At 47.0% G+C, this 19,678-nt stretch overlaps 1 protein-coding gene across 1 annotated transcript in view; it reads left to right on the forward strand.

Annotated features, from left to right (window-relative positions):
• Window positions 1-19,678, forward strand: part of EXO1 (exonuclease 1) — a 33,537-nt gene that overhangs the window by 1,794 nt on the left and 12,065 nt on the right. The window contains exons 3-9 of the mRNA XM_040442211.1: window positions 927-1,046; window positions 3,321-3,444; window positions 4,295-4,432; window positions 6,699-6,911; window positions 7,013-7,200; window positions 7,805-7,901; window positions 9,062-9,242. Coding sequence (XP_040298145.1) covers window positions 927-1,046; window positions 3,321-3,444; window positions 4,295-4,432; window positions 6,699-6,911; window positions 7,013-7,200; window positions 7,805-7,901; window positions 9,062-9,242 — 1,061 coding nt within the window. The remainder of the gene's footprint in view (window positions 1-926; window positions 1,047-3,320; window positions 3,445-4,294; window positions 4,433-6,698; window positions 6,912-7,012; window positions 7,201-7,804; window positions 7,902-9,061; window positions 9,243-19,678) is intronic.

A 19,678-nucleotide genomic window follows, 5' to 3' on the forward strand; every position in this document is an offset into this window, starting at 1 on the left:
CAAAGACCACGCTGATGTAAACGGTTTTGAATGGTCTGGGATGACACTTGGGTGCCTCTCGCCTCCCTTAAAGAGGACCTTTCACCAGAAGAAAGTATGTAAACTGACTATACAGACGTGTAGAGCGGCGCCCGGGGATCCCCCTGCACTTACTGTTATCCCCGGGCGCCGCTCCGTTCTCCGGTTATAGCCTCCGGTATGTTCGTAGTTAGGCTCCACCCAGGGGAACTTGCCGCGGTCTCCTTCTCCTATGCTGAAGCGCTGGCCTATCGCAGCGCTCAGCTCATAGCCAGGCTATGAGCTGAGCGCTGCGATTGAGTACAAAGACTGTAACCAAATCTGTTTGCTTGAATTTTTGCTGGGTTTGCACGGTCGGTTGGGACTTTATCTATAGGAAATGGCTAGTCCGATTACCAGGGTGATGTTACTGTGATTGCAGCGAGGCTATGGAGTATTTTATTTATTACCGAAGTTTCATTAACGATTAAAACTCAGCTTATGACGAGGTGTGATGGCACCTTCTATAGTGCGCAGCCATTAAAGGGGTTATCCAATACTATAAAAATGTCCCCATACGCTGGGCCCCTGACAGTAATATACTCCTGACGTCACGGGCCTAGGAGGAGGCCATGGCACCCACAGTCTCTTCAAACAGCTGATCGGCAGGTGTGCCAAGAGTCAGGCGCCCACCGGTCAGATATTCAAGACGCAACTGTGAGGATAGGCTATCAATATCGAAATCTGACAGCCCCTTTAAAAAAAGCAATTTCTCATATTTGTAATGTAGACTTAGGAGCGGTCTTTAATTCTTCTTCTCCTTCAGAGCATTGGTTAATGGGGATGTGGGGTTTAGCCTTTTAGTCTATAGCGAATATATTGGATTTATCTGAAGAAAACCTTTTAACAGCGACGTTCCTTTGTTACAGATATGTCACCTACTGTATGAAGTTTGTGCACATGCTGCTGTCACATGGCGTCAGGCCGATACTGGTGTTTGATGGATGCACTTTGCCTTCCAAGAAAGACGTAGAGAAGACCAGGAGAGAGTAAGTAACCACAGAGGTGGAGAGCAAATGGATTTGGTTCTCGTTCACATTGGTGTTTGCAGACTCGGTCACAGGTTTTGTCACTTTTGACTGTGTCAATAGCGCGGCGTGCAGAACTATTCTAGTCTGTATGATGGACAGAGACAACTCGCACGGTCAGTGTGAACATTCAGAGCTGAACCCGGACATACCCTTTTTTTCACCCAGGCAGCCCCCCCATCCTGAGCCTAGCATCAGAGCATCTCATGCTCCGATGGGCTCCCTTGCCCTGCGCTAGATCGCGCAGGGCACGGGCTCTTTTGTTTTCAATAACACACTGCCGCCCGGCAGTGTGTTCGGTGACGTCACCGACTCTGATGGGTGGGCTTTAGTGCTGCCTTAAGCCGTTTTACTGGCTAGGGCAGCGCTAAATCCTGCCCATCAGTGCCGGTGACATCACCGGGGTTCCTGGCAGCCACATGGAGAGCCCCGGTACGTCACTGGATCTCCAAAAAATGCCTTTGCCCTGCGCGATTCAGGGCAAAAGAGAGCATCGGAGCATGAACTGCTCCGATGCTCCTGTCCGGGGGTGGGGGGGGGGGGGGGGGGGGGGGGGGGGGGGGAAGGTGGCTGCTGGGGTGAAAATGGAGGGATGTCCGGGTTCAGCTCTGAACCTGGACAACCCCTTTAAGGCCCCTTTCACACGAGCGAGTTTTCCGCGCAGATGCGTTGCGGGAGGTGAACGCATTGCATCCGCACGGAATCCCGACACATTCATTTCTATGGGGCTGTTCACATGAGCGGTGATTTTCACGCATCACTTGTGCGTTGCGTGAAAATCGCAGCATGCTCCTCTTTGTGTGTTTTTCACGTAACGCAAGCACCATAGAAATGAATGGGGTTGCGCGAAAATTGCAAGCATCCGCAAGCAAGTGCAGATGCGGTGCGATTTTCACGCATGGTTGCTAGGAGACGATCGGGATGGAGACCCGATCATTATTATTTTCCTTTATAACATGGCTATAAGGGAAAATAAAAGCATTCTGAATACAGAATGCATAGTAAAACAGCGCTGGAGGGGTTAAAAAAATAAAAAAAATTATTTAAATCACCTTAATCCACTTGATCGCGATGCCGGCATCTCCATTTGTCCCCTTTACTGAATAGGACCTGTGGTGAGCATTAATTATAGGTAAAGGACCTTTGATGACGTCACTCAGGTCATCACATGGTACGTCACATGATCTTTTACCATGGTGATTCACCATGGTAAAAGATCATGTGACGTACCATGTGATGACCGGAGTGACGTCATCAAAGGTCCTTTACCTATAATTAATGCTCACCATAGGTCCTAGTCCAGGGATCAGCAACCTGCGGCTCTCCAGCTGTTGTGAAACTACAATTCCCAGCATGCTCCATTTATTTCTATGGGAGTTCTGAGAAGAAAACAGCAAGTAGGCATTTTGGGAATTGTAGTTTCACAACATCTGGAGAGCCGCAGGTTGCTGATCCCTGCCCTAGTCAGTAAAGGGGACAGAAGGAGATGCTGGGCCGCGATCAATTGGACTAAGATGAGTTAAATGATTTTTTTTATTTTTTAACCCCTCCAGCGCTGTTTTACTATGCATTCTGTATTCAGAATGCTATTATTTTCCCTTATAACCATGTTATAAGGCAAAATAATACAATCTACAAAACACCGATCCCAAGCCCGAACTTCTGTGAAGAAGTTCGGGTTTGGGTACCAAACATGTGCGATTTTTCTCGTGCGAGTGCAAAACGCATTACAATGTTTTGCACTCGCGCGGAAAAATCGCGGGTGTTCCCGCAACGCACCCGCACATTTTCCCGCAATGCCCGTTTGAAAGGGGCCTAAGTATATACACAGTGGTCCCTCAAGTTACAATATTGGTTCCAGAACAACCATTGTAAGTTGAAACCATTGTAAGTTGAGTCATCGGTTCCAAAGCCCCAAAATGTCATCCAAGATAAGAGAAAATTTAAATTTAAGAAAAATAAGCAGATAACTAAGACAGATAAAACAAGTCCTTACATATAACCTTCAGGAGCAGCTGCTGACTAGCAACTCGCTATTTTAGCAGAGAAGTGGCCTTGATTGGTTGGATCAGAGTCTGAGGCATTGTCTGAATCTGGTTTCAACTTACGATGGGTCAGAAAAGACCATTTTATGTTGAAAATATTTTATCTTGAGGCCTCGCTTGTGTTTAGATGATATGATAGATGTTTTGCAGGTGCTGTTACAGGAAGCCTAACAATGTATCCTTCTTGCAGGAAGAGGCAGCTAAATTTGCAAAAGGGGAAGCAGCTCCTGAGAGAAGGCAAGCTGTCGGAGGCCAGAGATTGTTTCTCACGCGCTGTTAACATCACTTCAAAGATGGCGCATGAGGTTATTAAAGTGAGTTCTGATGCTCAGCACTGTTGTGTTTTGTAAGGAGCCACGTTCTTCGTAATCCACATAGTGGTCCTAAGTACGGTTAGTCTCACACTGGCGTCCTGCAGAGGATGCCGCGCCTGACTTATGATGTGTTTTATAAATTCGGTGAAGCATCCTTCAATCCGTGCTCCTGTACTGAAATCTAGATTTCTGTGTTTTTTCTACGGCAGAAAGCTGTGGTAGAAGGTGATAAATGTGATGCGGCTGCCGCCCTCGCCACCGGGGGCGGACTGGTAACTTAATGTGGTCCAAATTGATAGAAGTGGGGGCCAGCAATACTATATTGTGGCACATTATACCCCCCAACAGGGCCAAATACCACAGTCCATCACAAAATACTGCCGCAAACAGCACAAAATACATACCCAAAAATGTCCACTGGCCGGCTATGAGGAGGGCTCAGGCGGCCCCCTGAGCATCGGCCCACCGGGAAACTTCCCTGTAAGGTCTATGGCCAGTCCGCCCCTGCTCGCCATGCTCTCTTTTCTGGAAAGTGGCAGGGTAACAGCACTTGTGGTAAAAATTTTGCTCAAATGTTGTTAGTCACAAACATGCAGTTTGTGACTTTCACACACAGAAAACTGGCATATTTTTTTTGATAAATTCCCCAAAATGACTCTGCATGAGGAGGACCAATGGTACTAGAGGTCGCTCGTCTCCATTCAGTAGAGGTGATCACTACATGTAAATGCAAGTTTCGCCTCCGCTCACGAACAGGCAATTGTCGGGAGGAACACTTACTTCTCGACCACCGCCTGCTCCATTGGGCCATGTAACCCCGGCTTAATTATTCTCATTTCTTCTGTCATAGGCTGCGCGCTCTGAAGGCATCGAATGCATAGTCGCTCCCTATGAGGCAGATTCACAGCTGGCGTATTTGAATAGAAACGGATTTGCCCAGGCGATCATTACCGAAGACTCTGATCTTCTTGCTTTTGGTTGTAAAACGGTATGCATTTAGTCTGCATGTTTATTGTTGGATGTCTGCACACACAATCCACGATTTAATGTCATAATTAGTAGTCATTCATTAAAGAGGACCTTTCACCGATCCTGACATTGTGAACTAAGTATCCTGACATATACAGCGGCGCCCAGGGATCTCACTGCACTTACTATTATCCCTGGGCGCCGCTCCGTTCTCCTGCTATGCCCTCCGGTATGTTCGGGGACTTGGTTATAGTAGGCGGAGTCTGCCCTTGTTCTGCTGGGCGTCTCCTTCTCCTAGGCTGTAGCCCTGGCCAATTGCATCGCAGAGCTCACAGCCTGGGAGAAGGAGACGCCCAGCAGAACAAGGGCAGACTCCGCCTACTATAACCAAGTCCCCGAACATACCGGAGGGCATAGCAGGAGAACGGAGCGGCGCCCAGGGATAATAGTAAGTGCAGTGAGATCCCTGGGCGCCGCTGTATATGTCATGATACTTAGTTTACAATGTTTGGACCGATGAAAGGTGCTCTTTAAGGGTCCATTCACACGTCCGTAATTTGGGTCCGCATTCGTTCCGCAATTTGCAGACCCATTCTCTTTTAATGGGGCTGGAAAGGATGCGAATCCGCATTTTCGGGATCCGCATCGTTTCTTTTGGGATCCGCAATTCCGTTCATGAAAAAAATAGAACATGTCCTATTCTTTTCCGCAATTGCGGACCAGGAAAGGCATTTTCTAGTATAGTGTCTGTGATGTGCGGATCGCACATTGCAGGTGTCCGTGTTTTGCGAATCCACAATTTGTGGATCTGCAAAACACTTACGGACGTGTGAATGGAACCCTAAAGGGAATCTGACACCAGGACAGATGGAGCATTTAAGGAAACTGCTGCTGCATATGATGCACTCTGGGCTGAAAAGGGTCGAGGGGGAGTGAGGTCTCTTAAAGGCGATGTGTCATGTCAGACATTGGTGGCATATCGCTAGGATATGTCGCCACTCCTATCTTCTGAACAGGGACACAAAGCAAAGGAGCGTGCACCTTGCTCTTCATTTTCTTCTATGGGCAAATCCCATAGTGGTGAATGGAGAGTGCACCAGGCATACACGGTCACTTGTCCAATCGCCTCTATGGAACTGTCAGAAATGGCTGAGCCAGCGGAACTCCTATAGAGGTGAATGGACTGTGGCCAAGCTTGCGCAGTGCAATCTCCTTCACTTTGGAGGCCTGCTCTGGGGATAGGAATAGATGCAGGTCTCACATCTGACACTGGTTGCATATCCTAATGATATGCCACCAGTGTCTGAGATGAGAAACCCCTTTAAAGCGTCTCTATAAATCATTAGTATGATGTTTGTACATGAGGAATAACACTTTCTGGCCGCTGTATGACTCGTATCTGGCATTTTTAGCCCTTTTCCCCTCTGCAGACTGTCTCTAAGTTTCACTTCTCTCAGAGACGGTTGGTGGAGATGAGCTGCTTTCTCTAATTTGCCCAGAAGTATGGCCTAGTTCACACGATCGTGTTTTTGTGTTCCGTATACGGAACCATTCATTTCAATGGTTCCGCATTAGAAACGGAATGTGTTCCGTAAGCATTACGTTTCCGTTGAAAGATACATGTCCTATTGCCCGCAAATCACGTTCCGTGGCTCCATTCAAGTCAACGGGTCCGCAAAAAAAAAAGGAACACATACTGAAATGCATCCGTATGTCTTCCGTATCCGTTCCATTTTTGCGGAACCATCTATTGGAAATGTTATCCCCAGCCCAATTTTTTCTATGTAATTACTGTATACTGTATATGCCATACGTAAAAAACGGAACTCAAAAACGGAAGGCAAAAAACGATAAAAGCCATACGTTCGTGTGAACTAGGCCTATGCCTGAGGATCTTACAGAGGAATCTGTATGCTTGTGAATAACATACCCATATAGCTCCAGTGTAGTTGTTCACTGCTCACTGAAGCACTCGATCGACACTGCAGCCCCTTCATTCTCAAGCTCTCTAGGAGACCCTCATGATGGACCGCTTGCTAATAGTGATGGCATCTCCCCTTAGTTTATTCAATCTTGCCATTCATTGCAAATCCTTCAGCTTAGTAGCAGCCTGCACGGACTTCCAACATGTGTCCACCCGATACCTTGGAGAAAAGGGCGTCGATGTGCGGGGGATGTAGCGTATTCACGTTGCCGGTGTGCGCAGGAAAAAATGGCTGCTACATAAAGACCGGATAACCCTAATGACTTTTATTTAGGCAATATCTGTTTCCTGTTTTCTCCAGGTGATTTTAAAAATGGACAAATTTGGAAATGGTTTAGAAATTGATCAGAACCGATTTGGCATGTGTAAACATCTCGGAGATGTGTTCACAGAAGAGAAATTCCGCTACATGTGTATCCTGTCCGGCTGCGACTACCTACCTTCTATCCATGGTATTGGATTAGCCAAAGCAAGTAAACTTCTGAAAATTGCAAATAATCCAGATATTACTCAGGTAATTGATCCATGCCCGTCCGCAGTCTTTCTGTCTGATATCAGTACAGCTTCAATACTGTGATCCATGGTTGGTCTCAATGCACTCCTATTATTTTTCAGGTTATTAGGAAAATTGGGCAGTATCTGAAGACGAACATAACTGTTCCTGATGGCTACATAGAGGGATTTATTCGTGCAGACAATACGTTTTTATACCAGTTAGTCTTTGATTCCATAAAAAAAAAACTGGTTCCGCTGAATCCTTATGAAAATGGGATAGACCCCAAGGAATTGAGTTACGCAGGCCCGTATCCTTCTCATTACTGCACTGGTTATTTTGAACTAAAAACTCCTGACATGTCTGCAACATTTTACATCTTCATAATGACGACATTAGTTTTGCTCCTGTCACATCCAAAGCAAGAGTGACCTGGGAGCTTATTAGCTGCGGATAAACAGAAAACAGATTCCATGACAACCAGCAGTATCTTTGCTTTGGATGTGACAAGATAATATTTGTGTGTATAGATTTAATATTTTTTCAGTTTTTTTTTTTTGTGGATAATTGTCTTTACAGTCACTTTTGAAAACACTTTCTACACTCAATAGATTTCTTGCAGAGATTTCCGCGACTGATATCAGTTCTATACATGTGAATGGGGTTGTCTGCGCAGCGTGCGAGTCACGTTTTGCACGCCCCTTTTGGATGAATGGGACAGTGGCAGAAATATCTGCAACAAATCGGCCTCGCGTGATGTCACCCAGGTTGTAGATTGTTAGAAATACCTGTAAAGACTTCAATGGTGTAGGTTGTTTTATAGATAGATTTGGTGCTGATGGGAATTGAGAACGTTTTTATGCATTTTGTATATAGACACATCTTTCTTCCCCTTTTCCCTAACCATAACTTAGTAACATTGGGGATTCAGTGGCTTATCAAATTGCACTTGGAAATGTGAACGTCAACACAATGGAAAAACTAGATGACTACGATCCTGAAGTTCCACAGGTGAGCTGTATGGCAGTCGCTAATAATAGGGACTTGCTTTTAATATTATATTTGGGGACTATTAGAATGATCTTCCACAGCGGAGATAGTGGCTTCATATAGCATTCATAATTGCTCCTGGACTCAACCTTAGGCCTCATGCGCACACATATCCGTTTTGTGGTCCACAAATTGCAAAACGTTTATACGGGCCCTGTGCGTTAGGCATTCTGCGGAACGCGGCGTCCCGCCCGCAATAGAGCAGTCCTATCCTTGTCAAGGATAGGACATGTTCTAGATTTTATTTTTTTATTTATACTTTTTTGCAGTACACGGAGTGCTGTCCGCATCTTTGCAGCCCTGTTGAATTGAACGGGTCCACGTCTGACCCTCAAAAAAATAAATAAATGCAGCTTGGATGCGGACAAAACCAGGGCCATGTGCACGAGACCTTAGCGATGTGGAAATGATGCCCCTTAGAGAAATCTAGAGCACTGAGTCCCTTCACCGCTACACAGGGATTTCCATCACTGGAAAGCTGTGCAGCCATATTCGTGGTGTTCTGGTAATGATGTCGCTGTTCTACAGTAAATGAAACCAGTAGCCTCTCGATTATGAAAAGTGGTTATAATCCAATCTCGGTCAATTATGATTTTGCGAGGTGTATTTGACATACATAGCTAGAGCTCACCTTTTTAAAGGCTTTTGCCTTCATAAACATTGACATGTCCTTAAGAGATCATGTCACCACTTGGATAATTTTACTCGGAATTATATGATCAGGAAGGAATGGACCAGTGCCGACCGTTGCCTGTGAGCAGCATTTGCATGTAGAAATCATCCTCTCGTTATGGAGTTGAATGATCGCTACTGTAGTCCTTCATCCCCCGTACAGATTCACTGTTTGTGGGCAGCACATCCCCGTTTACACAGGGCATCATGATTCTAGGTTTACCTGTTCATTGGGTGATCAGCAGCACCTTTACATGGACCCTTTTCATGGAATGAGCATTCTCGTGAATGTTCTTCTCTGACAATTGTTCCCTTCGTTCTTGGTCCGTGTAAAAAAGACCCTTAGCCAGGAGAAAGGTGCTCACTGTGACTTCTGTTCGCTGATTCAGGCCAACCGCTCGCCCCTGTTAAAATCTAGTGATTTTTAGTTTATTTCTTTTGTTTTTTAGTCTTCCAAGCAGAGCAGTTACAGCTGGAACAGCAACACCACAATCCAATCCAACAGCATCTGGCCGAGAAATTCTACTCACGATAGAAAAATTGAAGAGACACAAAAAGTTGGGGACAAGCCTAAGCCTAGGGGTTTACTATTGCCCAGTAACAAGAACAAAGTGAAAAGACCTCATGAAGGTAAAGTTGTGCGCATCAGAGAAAAATCGGAGCAGCCGCCTTAGACTGGTCATTGTATTTCTTATGCTTGGCCACTGCAGCAACACGGAGAAACATAAATCCCAAACTTTGGTCGCTACTTTAACGTCTAAGATATGTTTTGGGTGGCAGTTGGGCAAATATATCTGCATGCTTTTCATGCCATGGGCTGGTGGCTCTGTGATTTGCTTACAGGAGCAATCTTCTCTGTGTCTCAGGAGATCAGCCCCACTCCTCCTGGCGGTCCTGTGTCCGGCCGTTAGAGCAGAGGAGGGAGACTCCGGCCGCAGCAACTTGTCTATCTGTAGTAAGAGGAAAAGGTTGTTAATCTTGCAGATTGTAGGGAGGAGAGCTCAAACGGAAGCAGAAACAGCAGCGCGCTGTATCGGACAGCTTCAGTTAAACGTTTATTTAAAAACCACAAAAATACATACAGATAAAAGATAAAAACGAACTAGCTAGGGATCGACCGATATTAATTTTTTATTTTTATTTTTTATTTTTTTTAGGGCCGATACCGATAATCTGAACTTTCAGGCCGATGGCTGATAATTTATACCGATATTCAGTGAATTTTCATTTTAAAAAAAATAATAATTCCTACACATCTGCTAAAAATGAATGTTTATTGTTAACGTGTAGTTTTTTTTTTTTTTTTCTTGTAAATCTTTCTTTTTCATTTATAATTAATATTTTGGTGTGTGTTTTTTTTTTTTTTTTTTTTTTACTATTAGCTCCCTTAGGGACTAGAACCCTTGTCCTATTCACTCTGATAGAGATTTATCAGGGTGAATAGGACACCACACTCTCCCTGCTGCCCTGTTCTTTGTGCACACAGCAGCATAGAGCTGACCAGGGCTTCAATAGCGTCCTGGCTGCCATGGTAACCGATTGGAGCTCCAGGCTTACACTGCTGGGGCTCCGATCAGAAGCTGCCACTGAGGAGGAGGGGAGAAAGGACCCTGTGGCCACTGCCACCAATGATTAATACTGAGGGGGGGGGGCGCACTGCACTGCACCACCAATGATTAATACTGGGGGGGGGCGCACTGCACCACCAATGATTAATACTGGGCGGAGGGGGCGCACTGCACCACCAATGATTAATACTGGGGGGGAGGGGGCGAACTGCACCACCAATGATTAATGGGGGGGCGCACTGCACCACCAATGAAGATACCTCTCATTCATTCATATACAGGAGGCAGGAGTTGGCTGCAGAATCACATAGCCGGCTCTCGACCTCCATGAGCGTTAGCTGCGATCCGCGGCACCTGAGGGGTTAACTACTGCAGGTCGCAGCTATTGCTCATAGAGGTCGGGAGCCGGCTATGTGATTCTGCAGCCAGCTCCCGCCTCCTGTATATGAATGAATGAGAGGGGTATCTTCATTGGTGGAGCGGTGGCCACAGCCCCTCCCCTCCTCTTATGTTCTATCCCCTCATTGGCGGCAGCGGCAGCAGCAGCACAGGGGGAGGAGACACTGCTTCCTTCTCCCCTGTGCTGCGGAGGGAACACAGAGAGCGCTGAGAGCAGCGCGTTCTGTGTTCCCCATACGTTATCGGTATATTGGCAAAATAGATGCCGATACCGATAACGTTCAAAATCCTGAATATCGCCGGATAATATCGGTAAAACCAATAATCGGTCGATCCCTAGAACTAGCTATGCTTTTCAGTGGCGGGCCACCACCAAAACACATAGCTATTTTTTAAGTCCCCCCCCCCCCCCTTTCTTTTTTTTTTTTTTTCTTTTTTTTTCACAGCTCTGGTGCAGTGACGATATCACAGCAGGGAGTCATCTGTTCCTTTTTAACCCTTTCATGACCAAAGGTCATTGATGCCCCAGTGTCCAGGTCAAAATTTACAAATCTGACATGCGTCACTAAGTGGTAATAGCTTTGGAACACTTTTACTTATCCACGCCATTCTGAGATTGTTCTCTCGTGACACATTGTACTTCATGACAGTCATAAATTTGAGTCAATATATATCACCTTTATTTATGAAAAAATCCCAAATTTACCAAAAATAAATAAAAATTAGCAATTTTCTAAATTTCAATTTCTCTGCTTCTAAAACAGAAAGTGATACCTCATAAAATATTTATTACATAACATTCCCCATATGTCTACTTTATGTTGGCATCATTTTGGAAATGTTATTTTATTTTTTTAGGACGTTACAAGGCTTAGAAGTTTAGAAGCAATTCTTAAAATTTTTAAGAAAATTTCCAAAACACACTTTTTAAGGACTAGTTCAGGTCTGAAGTCACTTTGTGGGGCCTATATAGTAGATACCCCCATAAATGACCCCATTGTAGAAACTAGACCCCTCAAGTTACTTAAAACCAATTTTACAAACGTTATTAACCCTTTAGGTGTTCCACAAGAATTAAAGGAAAATGGAGAGGAAATTTCTAAATTTCACTTTTTTAGCAGATTTTCTATTTTATTACATTTTTTTCTTTAACACATTAAGAATTAACAGCCAAACAAAACTCAATATTTATTACTCTGATTCTGCGGTTTACAGAAACACCCAACATGTGGTCGTAAACTGATGTAAGGGCGCACGGCAGGGCGCAGAAGGAAAGGAACACCGTATGGTTTTTGGAAGGCAGATTTTGCTGGATTGGTTTTCTGAACGCCATATGTTTTTTATTTTTCTACCGATCGTCTTGTGCAGGGGCTCATTTTTTGAAGAAAGAGTTGAGGTTTTTATTGGTACCATTTTTGGGTACATAGGATTTTTTGATCATTCATTATTACACTTTATGGGACAAGGTGGCCAAAAAATTGGCTGTTTTGGAACCTTTTTTTTTTTTTTACAGCGTTCATCTGAGGGGTTAGGTCATGTGACAGTTTTATAGAGCAGATCGTTACGGACGTGGCAATACCTAATATGTATACTTTTTCTTATTTATTTAAGTTTTACACAATAATAGCATTTCTGAAACCAAAAAAATGATGTTTTAGTGTCTCTATAGTCTGAGAGCCATAGCTTTTTTATTTTTTGGGCGATTGTCTTAAATATGGGCTTTTTTTGCGGGATGAGGTAACGGTTTGATTGGTACTATTTTGGGGTATATACGCCTTTTTTGATCGCTTGCTGTTGCACTTTTTGTGATGTAAGGTGACAAAAATGGCTTATTTTTTTACACCGTTTTTATTTTTTATGGTGTTTATTGGACGGGGTTGATGATGTGATATATTTATAGAGATGGTCGCTACGGACGCGGTGACACCTAATATGTGTGGTTTTTGTTAGTTTTTTTGTTTTTTTTTATAGGAAAAGGATTTTTTTTTTTTACATTTTTATTTATTTATTTTTACTTTTTATTATTTTCAATTTTTTTTTTATCAGTTCCCTCTTGGATCTTGAAGATCCAGTGGGGCTGATGGTTGTACTATACTTTGCAATGCTTTTGCATTGCAAAGTATAATACAATCAGATGCCTGTAGGTGGCAGCACCGGACGCCTATGCCATGGCAATCGGACGCCTTTGCAAAGCGTCCGGTTGCCATGGCAACCATCGGGCGCTGCGATCGCAGCAGCCCTGATGGTTGAGAGAGAGGGAGCCCCCTCCCTCTATTAACCCCATGGATGCCGCTGTCGCGTTATACTACCCTACCTCGTGAGTTTTCCCTACCCTCTGACTTCCTGTCGCATCGGCGATGACGTATGGAGGCGTGTCTTTGTTTTTACTATCTGCGCATGCGCAAAAGGCTAGTCTAGGCAAAATCTCATTGCCGATTTCAGCAGCACACTGCGCATGCGTCGGGGAGCCGAGGTAGGGAAAAATTACGGCCCAGTGCGCAAGCGCGGTTAACTCCTGAAAATCCACCCGATATACGCGCCTGCGCAGTGTGGGGGTAGGGAAAAATTACGTCCCAGTGCGCAAGCGCCGAGGGTAGTATAAATATCCATTTCACAAAAGCGCTTTTAACCCTTTGCAGGAGCAATTGTCATATTGTTCGCTTATAAATAGGTTCTATTATATAGGGGGTCTGCACAGTATATGGGGGGGGGGGTCTGCACAGTATATGGGGGGGGGTCTGCACAGTATATGGGGGGGGGTCTGCACAGTATATGGGGGGGGGTCTGCACAGTATATGGGGGGGTCTGCACAGTATATGGGGGGGTCTGCACAGTATATGGGGGGGTCTGCACAGTATATGGGGGGGGTCTGCACAGTATATGGGGGGGGTCTGCACAGTATATGGGGGGGGTCTGCACAGTATATGGGGGGGGTCTGCACAGTATATGGGGGGGGTCTGCACAGTATATGGGGGGGGGTCTGTCTGCACAGTATATGGGGGGGGTCTGTCTGCACAGTATATGGGGGGGTCTGTCTGCACAGTATATGGGGGGGTCTGTCTGCACAGTATATGGGGGGGGGGGGGGTCTGCACAGTATATGGGGGGGGGGGGGTCTGCACAGTATATGGGGGGGGGTTTGTCTGCACAGTATACGGAGGGGGTCTCCACAGTATATGGGGGGGGGGGTCTGTCTGCACAGTATATTGGGTGGTGTCCGCCCAGTATATTGAAGTTGTGGGGTCTACGCAGTTTATTGGGGGGCTATCTATGCAGTATATGGGGGGTTATCTGCGCAGCATATTGGTGTTCGTTCTGCGCAGTATATTGGGGTCTGTCTGCGCAGTATATCGGGGGGGGGGGGCAGTGTACTATATTTGTGGGCTGTGCGTTAGATGTGGAGCTGTGCACCACGTGTGGCCTGTGTGTTCCATGTGTACAACCCTAGTTTAACAAAAAATAAAAATAAATTCCCAGCCAGAGGGACGGCCCCACATCTGCCACCAAATCCGTCGCTCACTGGATTCTGTCATCTCCGTCTCTGTGTCTCCGTGTGTCTGTCTGCTGTATATATGTGGACCGTCCGTCTGCTGCACTGCGTCTGTTCTGCCATTTACTCTAACCATTTTCATTATTTTTTGTGTGTCCCAACTCTGACCAGCATGTTCTCCTATGGAACACGAAGTACCTGAAGTGGAATGAAGAAGCCCATGTTTGAGGCCCGCGCCCTCTGACAGATGACAAGCTGCTCCTGTTTGCACCGCTACTTCAGCATTGTGTACGGTGATCACCGCGAGGTCAGAGGTCGGCAACCATAGGCCGTCCAGATGCTGTGAATTACATCTCCCATCATGCTGGCAAAGCATTATGGGAGGTGTAGTCCAAAACATCTGGAATACCAAATGCGTATGAATGAAAAGCATGGTGTGTGTGACTGGTCAGTAACAAGGGTTGGAGCCTTGACGTGGCGTTACTGCTCACATGTGTATCCATGTGCCAATTCAACCAATGTGAGTGACTGTAATACTGATGAGGTAACTAAATACTGTGACGATGGAGAATTAATCTACCGTATCTCCTACACACCGCTTACACCGTGACTGTATCTCCTACACACCGCTTACACCGTGACTGTATCACCTACACACCGCTTACACCGTGACTGTATCTCCTACACACCGCTTACACCGTGACTGTATCTCCTACACACCGCTTACACCGTGACTGTATCACCTACACACCGCTTACACCGTGACTGTATCTCCTACACACCGCTTACACCGTGACCGTATCTCCTACACACCGCTTACACCGTGACCGTATCTCCTACACACCGCTTACACCGTGACTGTATCTCCTACACACTGCATATAAAATGACTAAATGGAAACGTACGAAAGCCATTCCGAGGATCCGTAATGCGGATCATTTTGTCACGTTCGTTTCCATTTTTGCCTCCATTCAGCGGATCCTTTCTTGATTGAGTAGGATTACAGTCTGTCCCCCCCACCTCATGTATTCAGATCCCAGGGTTGTCATTTGCTTTAAATCCTGTAAATGCTCCGTTGCTAATCTCTCGGGGGGCCGTCTTCTTGAAATTTTAATTATGTCCGGTTTCAGCTCTGATCACGGACCACACCTTTTGGAGTCTTGTACACGACTATATGCACTAAAACATGTCTAGTGTTAGTTAACGGGCTATATTGATGGTGCGGACAGGAGTACATGGCATCATGATGTTGTCCATGCCGAAAGGTGCCATTGCTGCGGCGCTCTCAGGCTACACTAACACCGATTGGCGTCATCTCGCGTGAGCCGAGATTTCCTGTGAACGCGTGCACACAGGATCGGAAGGTAAGCGAGTGGATCTCCAGCCTGCCAGCGGCGATCGTTCGCTGGCAGGCTGGAGATGTGATTATTTTTAACCCCTAACAGGTATATCAGACGCTGTTATGATAACAGCGTCTAATATACCTGCTACCTGGTCCTCTGGTGGTCCCTTTTGCTTGGATGGACCACCAGAGGACACAGGCAGCTCAGTAATAAGTAGCACCAAGCACCACTACACTACACCCCCCCTGTCACTTATTAACCCCTTATTCACCCCTGATCACCCCATATAGACTCCCTGATCACCCCCCTGTCATTGATCACCCCCCTATAAGGCTCCATTCAGATGTCCGTATGTGTTTTGCGGATCCGATCCATGTATCAGTGGATCCGTAAAAAACATACAGACGTCTGAATGCAGCCTGATAGGGGGGTGATCAATGACAGGGGGGTGATCAATGACAGGGGGGGGGATCAATGACAGGGGGGGGATCAATGACAGGGGGGGGATCAATGACAGGGGGGGGATCAATGACAGGGGGGGGATCAATGACAGGGGGGGGATCAATGACAGGGGGGGTGATCAGGGAGTCTATATGGGGTGATCAGGGGTTAATAAGTGACCGGGGGGGAGTGTAGTGTAGTGGTGTTTGGTGCTACTTATTACTGAGCTGCCTGTGTCCTCTGGTGGTCGATCCAAACAAAGGGAACACCAGAGGACCAGGTAGCAGGTATATTAGACGCTGTTATCAAAACAGCGTCTAATATACCTGTTAGGGGTTAAAAAAATCACATCTCCAGCCTGCCAGCGAACGATCGCCGCTGGCAGGCTGGAGATCCACTCGCTTACCTTCCGATCCTGTGTGCACGCGTTCACAGGAAATCTCGGCTCACGCGAGATGACGCCAATCGGTGTTAGTGTAGCCTGAGAGCGCCGCAGCAATGGCGCCTTTCGGCGTTAGTGTGGCGGGAAGTGGTTAATGGGGCCCCTCGACCACTGTTTGCTAATCCACAACTCTCACATAGAAAAGAATGGATGGCGGCAGAGCATGCGTATTGGGCCATACTCCAATTTCGGGGATCAGTTCTCAATATAGGTGCGGGGAACAGCAGCTATAAGACAATGGCGGCCTATCCAAGCGATACGCCCCTATTGTCTGAGATGAGAAAACCCATTTTAAGGCCTCTTTCACACGACTGTATTCCCTACAAGAGGCCATATGTCCCGTCGTGGCATTGATCGTGCCAACAGGAGTACACACAATCATAGATGACGATGATGCAAGTCGAGCTTCCGGTGGGACTATTGTTTAGCACTAATAGATGATAGGAGTGTGAGACAATCGCCCATTGTGAGGCACAACATGGACAACATCATGATGCCATGTACTCCTGTCCGCACCATCAATATAGCCCGTTAACTAACACTAGACATGTTTTAGTGCATATAGTCGTGTACAAGACTCCAAAAGGTGTGGTCCGTGATCAGAGCTGAAACCGGACATAATTAAAATTTCAAGAAGACGGCCCCCCCGAGAGATTAGCAACGGAGCATTTACAGGATTCAAAGCAAATGACAACCCTGGGATCTGAATACATGAGGTGGGGGGGACAGACTGTAATCCTACTCAATCAAGAAAGGATCCGCTGAATGGAGGCAAAAATGGAAACTAACGTGACAAAATGATCCGCATTACGGATCCTCGGAATGGCTTTCGTACGTTTCCATTTAGTCATTTTATATGCAGTGTGTAGGAGATACGGTCACGGTGTAAGCGGTGTGTAGGAGATACGGTCACGGTGTAAGCGGTGTGTAGGAGATACAGTCACGGTGTAAGTGGTGTGTAGGAGATACGGTCACGGTGTAAGCAGTGTGTAGGAGATACGGTCACGGTGTAAGCAGTGTGTAGGAGATACGGTCACGGTGTAAGCGGTGTGTAGGAGATACAGTCACGGTGTAAGCGGTGTGTAGGAGATACGGTAGATTAATTCTCCATCGTCACAGTATTTAGTTACCTCATCAGTATTACAGTCACTCACATTGGTTGAATTGGCACATGGATACACATGTGAGCAGTAACGCCACGTCAAGGCTCCAACCCTTGTTACTGACCAGTCACACACACCATGCTTTTCATTCATACGCATTTGGTATTCCAGATGTTTTGGACTACACCTCCCATAATGCTTTGCCAGCATGATGGGAGATGTAATTCACAGCATCTGGACGGCCTATGGTTGCCGACCTCTGACCTCGCGGTGATCACCGTACACAATGCTGAAGTAGCGGTGCAAACAGGAGCAGCTTGTCATCTGTCAGAGGGCGCGGGCCTCAAACATGGGCTTCTTCATTCCACTTCAGGTACTTCGTGTTCCATAGGAGAACATGCTGGTCAGAGTTGGGACACACAAAAAATAATGAAAATGGTTAGAGTAAATGGCAGAACAGACGCAGTGCAGCAGACGGACGGTCCACATATATACAGCAGACAGACACACGGAGACACAGAGACGGAGATGACAGAATCCAGTGAGCGACGGATTTGGTGGCAGATGTGGGGCCGTCCCTCTGGCTGGGAATTTATTTTTATTTTTTGTTAAACTAGGGTTGTACACATGGAACACACAGGCCACACGTGGTGCACAGCTCCACATCTAACGCACAGCCCACAAATATAGTACACTGCCCCCCCCCAATATACTGCACATCCATCCCCCAATATACTGCACATCCATCCCCCAATATACTGCGCAGACAGACCCCAATATACTGCGCAGAACGAACACCAATATGCTGCGCAGATAACCCCCCATATACTGCATAGATAGCCCCCCAATAAACTGCGTAGACCCCACAACTTCAATATACTGGGCGGACACCACCCAATATACTGTGCAGACAGACCCCCCCATATACTGTGAAGACAGACCCCCCCCATATACTGTGCAGACCCCCCCCCCCATATACTGTGCAGACCCCCCCCCCATATACTGTGCAGACCCCCCCCCCATATACTGTGCAGACCCCCCCCCATATACTGTGCAGACCCCCCCATATACTGTGCAGACCCCCCCCCATATACTGTGCAGACCCCCCCCCATATACTGTGCAGACCCCCCCCATATACTGTGCAGACCCCCCCCATATACTGTGCAGACCCCCCCCATATACTGTGCAGACCCCCCCCATATACTGTGCAGACCCCCCCCATATACTGTGCAACCCCCCCATATACTGTGCAGACCCCCCCCATATACTGTGCAGACCCCCCCCCATATACTGTGCAGACCCCCCCCCATATACTGTGCAGACCCCCCCCCATATACTGTGCAGACCCCCCCCCATATACTGTGGCAGACCCCCCCCATATACTGTGCAGACCCCCCCCATATACTGTGCAGACCCCCCCATATACTGTGCAGACCCCCCCCATATACTGTGCAGACCCCCCCCCCCATATACTGTGCAGACCCCCCCCCATATACTGTGCAGACCCCCCCCCCATACCCCCCCCCATATACTGTGCAGACCCCCCCCCCATATACTGTGCAGACCCCCCCCCCATATACTGTGCAGACCCCCCCCCATATACTGTGCAGACCCCCCCCATATACTGTGCAGACCCCCCCCCCATATACTGTGCAGACCCCCCCCCCCCCATATACTGTGCAGACCCCCCCCCCATATACTGTGCAGACCCCCCCCCATATACTGTGCAGACCCCCCCCCATATACTGTGCAGACCCCCCCCCCATATACTGTGCAGACCCCCTATATAATAGAACCTATTTATAAGCGAACAATATGACAATTGCTCCTGCAAAGGGTTAAAAGCGCTTTTGTGAAATGGATATTTATACTACCCTCGGCGCTCGCGCACTGGGACGTAATTTTTCCCTACCCCCACACTGCGCAGGCGCGTATATCGGGTGGATTTTCAGGAGTTAACCGCGCTTGCGCACTGGGCCGTAATTTTTCCCTACTTCGGCTCCCCGACGCATGCGCAGTGTCCCAGTGTGCTGCTGAAATCGGCAATGAGATTTTGCCTAGACTAGCCTTTTGCGCATGCGCAGATAGTAAAAACAAAGACACGCCTCCATACGTCATCGCCGATGCGACAGGAAGTCAGAGGGTAGGGAAAACTCACGAGGTAGGGTAGTATAACGCTACACCGCTACTGCGGCATCTATGCGGTTACAGCAGTGTCAGCATAGAGCTGACACACGCTGCTGATGGCGGCGGCTCAGGAATGGAGACGCCGCCATCACT

This window comes from Bufo bufo, chromosome 8, assembly GCF_905171765.1.
Source record: "Bufo bufo chromosome 8, aBufBuf1.1, whole genome shotgun sequence".
Classification (NCBI taxonomy): domain Eukaryota; kingdom Metazoa; phylum Chordata; class Amphibia; order Anura; family Bufonidae; genus Bufo; species Bufo bufo.